The 12000-nt window shown below is 40.2% G+C and overlaps 1 protein-coding gene across 1 annotated transcript in view; it reads left to right on the forward strand.

Annotated features, from left to right (window-relative positions):
* The window catches only part of xrcc1 (X-ray repair complementing 1), a 50035-nt gene that overhangs the window by 5431 nt on the left and 32604 nt on the right, over window positions 1-12000 (forward strand). The window contains exons 6-8 of the mRNA XM_088905888.1: window positions 1760-1874; window positions 3223-3359; window positions 4188-4347. Of these exons, the coding sequence (XP_088762014.1) occupies window positions 1760-1874; window positions 3223-3359; window positions 4188-4347 (412 nt within the window). The remainder of the gene's footprint in view (window positions 1-1759; window positions 1875-3222; window positions 3360-4187; window positions 4348-12000) is intronic.

Genomic DNA, 12000 nt, shown 5'->3' on the forward strand with positions numbered 1-12000 from the left:
CAACAGAAAGCAATTTTCCAGCAGTACAGCAATATAAAACGCTGAAGCAAATGGCTTCTGAAAGAATAGAGAATTAACAACAGAAGATGAAAAATGGTAAAAATGATCAGCTAATGTTCCACATTTAAGACTTGAGACAAGATAATGATCTGGGCAAGTTCAGGTGCATAGCAAAATGTGTGGAATTTAAATCCAGTTGTGCTCCGAATTCACAACACAAATTATGAATCCCTCATAAAATTGTGTTCAGGTTTAGTCATCATTACCAGCGGAGTTCAAAGATGAGCTGCAAGATTGATTCCTGGTCTGAAGGGAATGTCCTTATACACAGTAAGGGCAACTTAATGTGTTTAGTCTAAAGCAAAGGAGTTTTAGAGGTGATTTGATCAAAGTATATGAAATCATAACAACTATTGATATCGATGCTACTATTTCTGGCTTAGTAGCAAAATAAATTAGGTCAAAGTTGGAAACAAAATAGAAATTAATTTACGATGGACAATAGGTGAAATGGGGTTTAGTTGCCTCCTCCTGTTTCTTTCATTCTTATATGAGCTCTTGGAATTACAGTCCTTTTTAGGCCTGACAGCTTGCTATGTTGTTATTTTACCACTAAAAGGTGCACTTGCACTGATTTTCTACCTTCTACTGAGAGCAATGCGTGCTTGCACTGATGCCCTCTGTAGGAGTGGGAGTTTTGTCACATCTTTACGACTTTCAGAACAGTGTAAAAGATTCTCATGAAAAAGATATAATTGTGTTGCAATTACTTGTACATCTGTTTTGATGTATTTTTTTCAGCTTTTGTGTTCATACTTAATTATCCATTCTGGCTCAGTGTTTCAGGCAATTATTTTTTATGAGAAGTGCTATATAGAAATCGATGTCCTATAATTTCTTTTCCCATGAAACTGGGATGTCATTACAAGGTGCTGGGAAATAGTGCCAGATTAGGATATAATGTGTGAAGACCCGAAGAGCTAAATGATCTATTGCACCTGAAATCTTTCACTGCTTCTAATCGCAATCCCACCCTGGCCAGCGCTCAGTGACTCTGAAATCAAATTTCCTGCTTTGAACTTTACTATTTCTTGACCACACTTTCGGTATCAGTCCAGTGGTGAGTTGTTTGGCCTAGGTCTGGGGTGAAGGTCATGTGTAATAGAAACAGAAATGAAAACCCTTGTTTTGTTATTCTTTACAATTGTAGATGGGTAAATACAAGACTATATTGCCATATAGACATGTACATTGGAATTCTTATTCCAATATTCTTATTCACGTCTTGGGACATACACAGTACAACAGGCAACACCACACAATGTAAGTAGTATATTACAAACACAATAACTAACAACAACAATAAATATGTACTAGTGAGGAGAAACAAAAACATGGTAGACCAAATGTGTATTGAGTCTGAGCCATTGCTGCTAGCTGTTGAGGATGCGTACTGCAGTAGGAAAGAAGCTGTTGTTGAGTCTACTGCTCCGTGCTTTAATAGTGCGGTACTGCTTGCCAGAGCGCAGGGGGGAAAACAGTTTGTGACCAGGATTGTTGGGTTCCTGAATGGTGGATCGGACTTTATTGCGACAGTGGTATGAATCTCACCGATTGATGGTAAATCACATCCTGTAATCCTCTGTGCCGTTGCCACAACCCTTTGTCTTGCATGGTAATATTAGTGTACCACACAATGATACCATTAGTGAGGACACTTTCTATGGTACACGAGTGAGTGTTCTCTTGTGTTAATTAGAAGGTGACGAAGCTGGGTCAATTCAAAGTGAAGGAGGAGGAGCCCAGCTCTTCTAGCCTGACGCCCGGGAGTCTGTTCTTCAGCAGAACTAACAAACCATCCACGCCTGTCAAGGGTAGGCCTCTGTTCTCCTCTTCTCCACATATTCAGGGTGGCCCTCACTCACCCTGGAAAGCCTGTCTCGTTTGAACCCCCTTGTACACGTTACAGTAAGAGCACGAGACAGGGAATTTCGTATGTTCCCCAAATATTTAGCCAGGGATTTCACGTGTTTACTAAATATACATACTTGTACAAAGTTGCTCTAAAACACACACGGCCAAGCCCGTTTTCCTCTTTCCACTGTTCAGACTCTGGAATTGTCTTTACTTGCATGTTTAACAGGTGCCAGTTCATCTGAGATGGCAGATTAGTGTGTCTTGCCTGTCTTCTTTTCTATAGTATTTTTATTTAAGGGAGGCCTTTATGCCACCTCTTGTCAACTTGAATTTGAGTAGTTTGAAAATCTATGGACTTTGTCTAACAGCTCTCGTATTTACATTATGTAAAGTACATCAAAAGAAATGTATAACTATAACACAATTCAAGGTCTTACCGGGAATTTTTTTATAACAGGTACACTGACATTTTATTGACTAGATATGATACAGGTCATTCTACTGATTAGCATTTGTCATCACAGGTCGTCTTGTGACAGTTTGTCCCTTTTCTCTCACAGATCCTGCATAGGAATGTGACTTCATTTGCATCCTTATTTTCTAGATGCTGCTTGTGGGCCCAGCTCCTCCCACAAATGTTCAATGGTGCTGAAATCTGGCTGATAGGGCATCGATGACATAACTGCCACTTTCTCATATTCCAAGAAAGCCATTGTTACACAGGCAGCATGAGGACGTACACTGTCACTGTCTGAACAGTGACAGTTTGCTTACCCTTATCCATCAGACAAAGGGCCGACGAGTAACCTAGCTCTTATCCGGACACATTTTTTTTGCAATAATAGCCCAGCGTGAATTTGCTGTCATATCTAAGGGCTGATGTTTCGATCCTACGCCGGTCTTATGCAAATATACAGTGACATTTACGGAATATTTGTGATGGTGTGAAAACAGTCATTCCAGTATTTTGGTTTGACAACCTGTTTACCAAATATTTTGGCTTAAAATGTTAAAATATTGACACTATAAGAAGAGAAACATTGCAACATGGATACTAATTAAAATGACACAATTGCTGTATACCGTAATAGGTTCTGCAGTTCACATAGTGCAGTGCAGCTACTTACATAATAAAGCAATATGATCAGTTGAGTGCTATAGAAAAAGAATTAGCAATACAATGTCAAGAGAAGCTGATAACCTGCAGTAGTATTGCCATCTCACGTTCATAGTGCTCCTCCTGTCATAGCACCGTGTACTGTACTTTGTAAAAGGACTTGTCCTGTTTCCTGTGTTTGTGCTCAGCCTCCCCTCAGAAGGAGAAGCCCTCCCTCAGTTATGCCGCTGCTGCACTGCAGTCCACAGGCTGTGCGACCCAGAGCTCCTCGTCCTCTCCTGCCCCGGCTGAGAAGACCTCCCCCGGTGCTACCCCGTCCCTGAAGGTAACCCCATCATCGTCTCGGACCTCCCACTGTTAACAGGTGTTGTCTTTGGACCCCTGAAAGAAAGCAATGTGTAAATCATTAAATTTACGCCCCAGGCGTTTTGCCTCACATATGGCAATATACTCTATTGCTGATCTCAGCTGAAATTTGCACCTCAGAATTTTAAATGCTTAGGGGCAAGTTTTTTGCTCCTTGTTTGAAAAGACAGAAATTTTATTTGGCCTCCGATTGACTCGAATAAAGTACTGCCTTGGAGCACCTGTTGGTAAGAGACCTCTGGTGAAGTCTGGGCTGCAGAGTTGGATGACTTGGACTGTCAGTGTGACAGTGCAATGTTGTCAAGTTTGTGCTGCTATCAGTGAGACATGTATCACACCTCCCATTCACCCTTGCTCACCTGTAAGGCGCTGTATAACGAGAAGCACATTGAAAGGCACTGACGGGCAAGTGTGTTGTAAGGGCACACTGTTTGTGGATGCGGCAGACTGGAGAACTATTGAGCATTTAAAAACGCAAAGGAATGCTAAAGAAAAAGAAACCTGGCGATCCCAAATTTGAAAGTTGTACCAATTTGTACAAAATCGGTAAATGTCTTTCAATTAAAATGGCGGTCAAGAAGATGACATAACAGAGACGTTCCGGAAGCTTCTCTGCTCAGCTGACTTGCGCCCACTGTTTGTGTTTGAGAATCGCAGGAAATTGATCTGTTGCAGATTGGTGGCCATAAAAAGAAAACTGGCAAAACTCTTTGCTTCAGATTGAGAATCTGTTCTCATCTGTTTATGAAACCAACGTGCATTTGTTTATTCTCTCTTATTGGCGCAGGGCTCTACTCCTGGCAAGAGGAAGTTCGAGTTCAGTAAAGAGCGCCAGGAAGCGGTGGGACCTCCTACTAAGAGACCCAGCTCCCAGAATTCCACAATGTCAGAGGAGACCTCACGGTTCAAAGCCAGCCCTGTGTCGCCAGCTCCCAAGAATACCAAAGGTAAAGACCCATTTCAGTTATTGGTATCATTCATTACGCTGAGCTTATGTATAGTGAAGTAGGACTGTATTTAACATCCGCGTAAATTACATGTATCTGACCAGCAGGTGATCTATCACAGGCAAAACCAGCAGACATTTCCTTGATTTGATTTTTTTAGGTGATTTATGCATTTTAATAAGCTTCAAGGACTTCTTCAAAAAGTTGTCTGAAGCAACATCTGTTCTAACCTCGCTCTCAACAATGAAACACATGAAGTATCAAGGGGGTAAAGGAGTTTGCAAGGTCCTGCTTTTCTTCTTGCTAAAGTAATAGGTGCCAAAAGTTGAATTAAAGAAATATTAAATAGGTTAGCCCAAAAAACTAAAATTGGATGGTATATTCTAATCCAGATGCATTCTTTTTTTTTTTTTATTCAAGCTTGAATTTCCATGGCTTTAATAAAAAGAAAGTTTATGAAAGTGGCAGTCAGTGCAAATTGCCTCTTATACAGCTGCTGTTCAGTGTGAAGTGCCAGATTTCCCCAGTCTGCTCTTACAGGGAGCTCATCTGTTCAAGAAACTCTGACTCGGCTCTTCTGTTCAGACAGCTCTGATTTAGATACATTGCTCACCTGTGCAAGATGCTTTGATTCATTTGTATAGCCTTTCTGTTCCGGCAGCTGTGATTCAGTTATAAAGCTTATCCGTGCAAGATGCTATGATTCATTTAGATTGCTTTTCTGTTCAGGCAGCACTGCTTCAGTTGTGTTTAAAAAGTGTCCTGCCTGGGGAGACGCACACCACTCATTAAGTATGAAAGATCTCAGATTCCCTGATTCCCATCTGAGCTCTCGTTCTCATCAAAGTCAGTTTAATGCAGCCAAGAGCTGCTCCAGCCTGATCCGTTGTCATCTCATCAACCTCAACTTGCTTGGACCTGGTCAGGACTGGGGTGGGAGACATCTGTGTTTCATACACCACTGCGCTATAGGTGTTGCATTGACCTGGAACATGTATGTAATGTGTTGCATTAGTAGGCAGTGTACTGCAGTAAGACATTACCTTTATCAAAATCGTCTTTGACTGGATATACGTCCTGCATGACTGATCCCCTAAAGAGCAAGTAGTGATATTGTAAAACACATTTTTATTAATGATGTACATAAAATGGTACTCTAACCTTCATCATTTTTAAAGGTTTTTGTGTTCCGTCTGCTGGAGGCACATTATATACAGTCCAGGGCACTCAGGAAAAACACTAGCATGTTAACCAACTACAGGAAACCACTTGTCCATCCTGCTTGTTTAGTCTGTTATCTCATCCATCTATTTCATCAGAGTCACTTTGGCTACTATTCATATCTGTGAATAAGTTGTATTTTATCACCAGAAAGCTTATTGATGTTTTGTGGTTGCCTTAAGTTGTTGCTGTTCATCACTCTGTGAATATCTGCCGAGTCTTTGTGTAAGATGAGCCTCAAAGCTCCAAAGGAAACTGTTAAGACAAGTGTGCACACCTCAAATTGTAATGTTGTGGATATGTATACCATAAACCAAGAATGGGTAACCTTGTTCCAGGATAATTCGTGTGTCTGCAGATTTTCTTGGTCTCTTCAACAACAGAGCTCCTAAAAAACTGGGAGGACTTGGTACTGTAAGTTGGTTTCATGAAGTCAATCACAAGCTTACTCAAATTTAGCTACCTAATTGCAGGGTGGGAATGAGTACAGATGCACTAGCCGCTCAAGACCAGGAATACTTTCCCTGACCATAAGCAGTGCTCCTTCAAGACTCTGTAAATATTTAATTTAGATTTAATGAATGTAAAGAGACAATATTGTCTCGATAATGGTTTTGGAGCTCGCTATCTGTGCTAGCAAACGTGGCTGAATTGCACTATGTGTGTCAGACACAGATGCTGATTTTATTACTTTTCTGTTCATGCTGAACCTGCGGGTCAATTTCTGTCGGTCTCTCACTGCTCATGCTGTTAGGAAGAACTGATGCTTGAGTTCTGAAACAGGCTGCCATACTCCCTCTCTGCAGATGCAAGAGGAGCACTGACAGAGCTGGCCTGGAAACACGCTGAGCTCGAGCTGTTTCATGCTTTCAGCCAAAACAGCATATTTGGCAGAAGGCATTTGCTTTGCTGATCTTATGTAGTTTTCCGTGGAGAATATGTACTTGTACAAGTTACTCTTTAGCTTTGTTCTCTACAGATTACATTATGCGATTAATCAAATTAATGTTATAAACAGCTTTTAACAATGATTTCGTACCCCTAACCCAAGGTTTGGATTTTCTGTTCAGGATTAGGGTCTCCTTTTATAAGTAGATGTCGATTATTGGAACATATGTCAGTTAAGATTTAAAGTAATAATATTATAGTTTAGAAAACATTGAGCTGTGGAATTGTGTAGTTTAACTTGAGCACAGAGTCAGAGGAAAGGTGGTGTTTGCCAGATCTACAGTATACTAATTCAGTTATTTGCAGATGGTTTTCATTTAGTAATTTCATACTATTTCACCACACAGGCATGAGGAAAGCAAGGAGTTGAGTACAGCTGTCTTCTGACACAACCAGTATGGAACACTTTGTCAGCTGATAGAATATGAACTCGGTATTTTCCAGGCAATTCAGCGTTGATTTTAGGAGTGTTGCATCACCAAGCAAAGATCAATTAGAAGCTGAAAAGTAGGAGGGATGTTTCAGCTGTTGATCCTTCTTCAGGTGCCTTTGCAGTCGACAAACGCTGGCAGAGCCTCCTACTTGAAACTTTAAGCAATGTCACTGCACGATTACAGGAAACGGGCAGGTCCCAGGGGGGCTACCTTAAGTAGTTTCAAGTCGCCCCCCCCCCACTCCGACGGCAGGCGGAGCGACGCGCCGGTTGGAGTATTCTCGGTCGCATTTAATGGCAACGTCAGCTCAAAGATTTGGTTCAAACCACCAAGTGGAGATGGGCGTGCCGACAAGCGGACCCTGCTGATGCGTGATTAACGCTAGGATGAGAGAAGTGGTTTCAAGTCGGGTTGTGCTCAGCCATTTGAGCTCTGTTGCTTTAAGAATTCTGGTCAAGTTCCATTTAAGACATTGAACATTGCCCAGACTTGGGCTGGCCATATTTGGGCTATGGGTGTACAGTGCATGTTCTAAGATCTATAGTTTTTATTAGTTGAATCACCGGGGTGATCTTATTTGAGATTTTTTTTAATGGGGAAAGACATCTTGATACCTTGGTGCCTAGGACAAATGAGGCTGTACTGTATTTCCAGGGCATTTATGCTTTCTTTGTTTTTCTTTTGGATTATTTCTTTTGAAACCTTCCCTCTTTCGTTCTTTGTTGTTTGTGTTAAAAGGACTCCATTTATGTAGGCACTTTTAAAACTGCAGGCTGCCACATGAGTTCTCTCGTTCACCTCTCCAGTGGTGAAACGTCAGCTCTCAGTGGGTGTGTCCTGTTGTAGATGGGACTAAACCAGCCTCCATTTGTATGTTTTCTTTTTTCGCTGGCAGGTCACTTATTTTCAGTTACAACACAGCAGGTGTCAGATAAGGCAGTAAAAGTCAAAAGCAGCTGTTTTTTAACCTTGGCAACACATGCTGGCTCAAACCTGCCAAGAGCCCTGTCTGGTTTCTGTGATGTGAGGTTGGCTGCCCTGTCAAAATCTAGCTCTCGCCAAGTGGGATGAGCCTAATTTCTCTGGAAACATTCTTATCTAAACATTTTTTTTTGCTGGAGGAATTTTTGGTTTGGACATGGATTGCATTTTTGGCTTGAATGTGGGTAGAAACCTCAGGTGACTGTATTCTCTCTAGGTGACATTTGCTGATTTTATTGTATTGTATCAACAGTGCTCTGCTTACAATGAATAGATGTTTCCCAGACATTTTCTTTTGAAAGCTAATATCCGGTGTGTGTTTAACAGGTGAACAAGCAAATGAAAAGTGTTTATGTTCTATGCTATTCAAGGTGATCAGGCTTTAATGTGATTAAAAGACAACAGAGCTATTGATCCCTGGAGTACTGAGCTAAATATGATCGATTTATGGCTGACCTTCCCCGCCACCCTGCTCAGTACAACCTTTTTTATGAAACTGTTTGGCAGTCTTTCCCTCAGTTATTCTGACATATGTTTTGTGCATGGTAATAACTGTGATGCGTGTTGTCCATTTCCTTTTGTTTTATAGCAGGTTCAAGGTGATTAAATGTTATTTCAGCAACGTACACGACCTGTGTAGGTTTTGTAAATCGTAAAGAAATCATTTTGATTTAGACTGCTTTGTTACACAGCTCAGTAGGCAAATCTTCCTTGTGTAATTTATATTGCTCTATGTTTTGAGAATTATAGTAATTGCAGTGAGATCAAGTGTTGATTGATACCAGATCATCATAAACATTCTTTTGCCAATCTTCAGTGCATCTAGCTCCCTTATGATGGAATTGAATTAATTATCAAGTAATCAATTCAATTTAACAACCCAAATTTGATTACAATCTTGTGAAGGAATGACCTGGACAGGCTTATATTTATTATAACCCTGAAGTTATGTCAATATGCTGTTGTGTAGGGCCCAGCCACTTCTCTTTTTGCCTCTTATGCTGCTGTTCTCTTTTGCGGAACCATCTTCTGACAATATTAAGAACATGAAAACAGGTCATTCTGTCCATCTAATTCGTTCATTAGTAGCTATTTGATCCATGGATTATCCTCCGACCTTTTTATATAAAGACGCCAGGCTTCAAAACCATGGTGGAGTGACTTCCAACAACCTGTGCCAAATGTAAAGCACCTGAGGAGGAGGATTAGTGGTGCACAGGCTTCAGTTTCCAATTGAACATCAGCTACCTGCAAGACATTACATCAGGATTATTTATGTTCCTTAACCGGTTTCTCATCGTAGGCCTCAAAGAAATTGTTTTAGAGCCCAGTAGTCCAGATATCCCCAGCGTGAGTCTAGACTACATCTCTAGCAGATTCCCAGAGAGCTGGCTGTGTACTGTTGGAGTGTGTTTGGGTGGATATACAGTCAATGCTGTGCATTGCTGTTTTAGTCCCTCTTTTTTCTGCAGACTATGGTATATATTAAACAACCATTGATTTTCAGTTAATTATTCAGTGTATCTCCATTTTGACTTCATTCTTTTCTTTGACCAGGCTCATGGAGAGCCAGTGTTTTTGAAGGATACAGAAAAAAGAAACAGCCAAGAAAGAGGCGACCTGATCTGTGTCCTTGTGCCTGAGCTGAGACTCTAAACAGGCAGCACGAGAGGGAATTTGAAAGTAGAATCCCTATTGAAATTCAAGCAACAGCTGTAGGACTTCTGCATCTCAAACACTGAAGCAAGAGGAGCCCAGGGACAAATCTGCCAGAGCCTCACAGTAGAAATGACAAGCATATCTTTCATTTCACACCCTGGTTCAGAGAGCCTGTCAAGAAAAGTTCAAATATTTTGCATGAGGAGCTTTGGGAGTTCTAGGAGGAAGAAATGTTGTTGGTCCATTTTATTAAGGAGGAGTATAAGGTCTTCAAGACCAATTATTCTTTGTCCAGCTATTTGGAATGAGGTGTTAATTAGAATTCATTAGCCTGTTCTTGACTGTAGTTTCCATCTCCTTTTCTCTCTCAAACAATCCAGTCGTTTGTGACCTTGATTGTTCTCTCTGCTCGTTTTCTATAAAAGTCACCTCAAGGCTGTTGTCAGTGATGGTTTTTAAGTGGAAACAGGATCAAGAATGTCCGAGACAAAGGCTGTTAATGCATTGCCAGTCCTGATAATTAAAAACAAATGTTGGGTAAGGTGTAAAGTCTGACCTTTCCTTACCTTGAAAGCATTTTGGTCACAGGATAAAATCCTGCCTTGTCCTGCTATTTATTTTGTTTTCCCTGTTTTTCATGGCCTGTTGCTATGGGAGTTTAGCGCTGTTACGCTGTTGAGAGTCACGACCGATTCGCGAGATTAATCACGCCAAGTCTGTCAGGAGGTGATAGAGTGCGCCTGATGGCAGTATTTTGTCTCTTCACATAGGGGAACAGTCCTGATTTGCTTCTGCTCACACCTAGTGGGAACAAGTCAAGAAGGCTGCCAAAACCATAAAGCTGTCTTTTGAACTAAGTCATACATAATCACATTGTAAGCTATACATTCTTGACAAAAAAAAAGTTAATGTTGTTGATTTTATTTCTTTTGGTGGCTTTTTTAAATGATTTTTTTTATGTACCTTGACTGGGATGACAGAACAAGCTCTGTGACAGACTTCATAGTCCGTAGATGGAATTACAACCATGGACATTTGTTTGTGTAGTTTGTTTGGCACCTTACATATAAACTGTATCAGTGAAATGGAATAGAATAATAGAAGGTTATAGAAACCATATTTAAGTTAGTGAACTTTAGTTGAATACCTTTATTAACAGGGCTTGTCTAATTAGCAACAATTACAAACACTTTTTTTCAGACGCTGCATGTTCTTAAAATAGAAAACTACCAACAGAAGCTGAGAAGCTAAAGTGCCTCTTGTTCTTGGTATTATATACATAAAGCTATTAGCAAGAGATGAAAGCTTTTGCATGGAACTGTACTGAAGGTTAAATGAACTAGTTATACTTAATACACATAATATATGATATTCCAACCCATTAATTCTGAAACAATCTCAGAATCATTCTTGCATTTCAGAATCACTTCCCAAGATACTGGTTTCCTTCTACATTGTTTGAATATATGGTAATACTTTCGGGGGCTATCAACTCCATTTGTTAATTTTCTACAGAATGCAAACTGACTCATTAATGGTGAGTTGCAGCTGTGTTAGCTACCGTTAACAGGTGTCGAGGCAGTCAATAGAAAAACCTTGATTTAAACAACTTTTATTCATGTGTTGTTTATCTTAGTGAGTTCCATGGTACACTGAAGGTAATAATAACTGATGGTGTTTTGCTGTTCAGTATTGGTTTGGAGTTATGTTAAAATGGGCTCTTTAATTCTTGTTACCATTTGCAAACATTCTCCTATCCCACTGTGCCTTTTGTCATGCCATCTCTACAGTCAAAATCAGCACAGTTGATAAGTGTGGACACTTAATTCTATGGTTGCCATTGAGCATAGAGTGTAGTCCTGCAGCATTTACAGAAAACTGTGAATCATTAAGTGCAGTTACCTGCCAAGACTTGACTAAATCCTATTATACTAAGTTTAATCAACATTTCTCAGAAAACACACGACAAGGAGTAATTTATTATGGACAAATGGAGTGGTTTGTTCGCTACAGTGACTAGGCAAACATGCAATGCTTTTATACATGTTTAAACACCAGGTTTGTGACATGTTTGTAGTGTAAATATGAAGTACATTGCCCTTGTGTTAGTCCATCTGCTCACACTAGACAAAATGTTTTTACTCAGTGGTGAGTGGTGGGTGGTTGGTTTGAGGGGCACAATGAAAAATATAAGAAGGGTTGCATACAAGATGCTTATTTTATTTTATTATTTTATTGCTCTTTTGGTTGCAAGTAATTTATCTGAAGATCTCTTGAAAGAAGTCAGGTAATTAGATTCAACAAGTGGGAAGCTTGTTTCAGAGCATTAAAACCCAAAGACTAACAGAAAAAATTCCCAGATCTCAATACTATTGCTGCAGCATGGATTTAAGTCCTCACACACCGTTAC

Source organism: Atractosteus spatula, chromosome 25 (genome assembly GCF_055471065.1).
Source record: "Atractosteus spatula isolate fAtrSpa1 chromosome 25, fAtrSpa1.hap1, whole genome shotgun sequence".
NCBI classification, from domain to species: Eukaryota; Metazoa; Chordata; class Actinopteri; order Semionotiformes; family Lepisosteidae; genus Atractosteus; species Atractosteus spatula.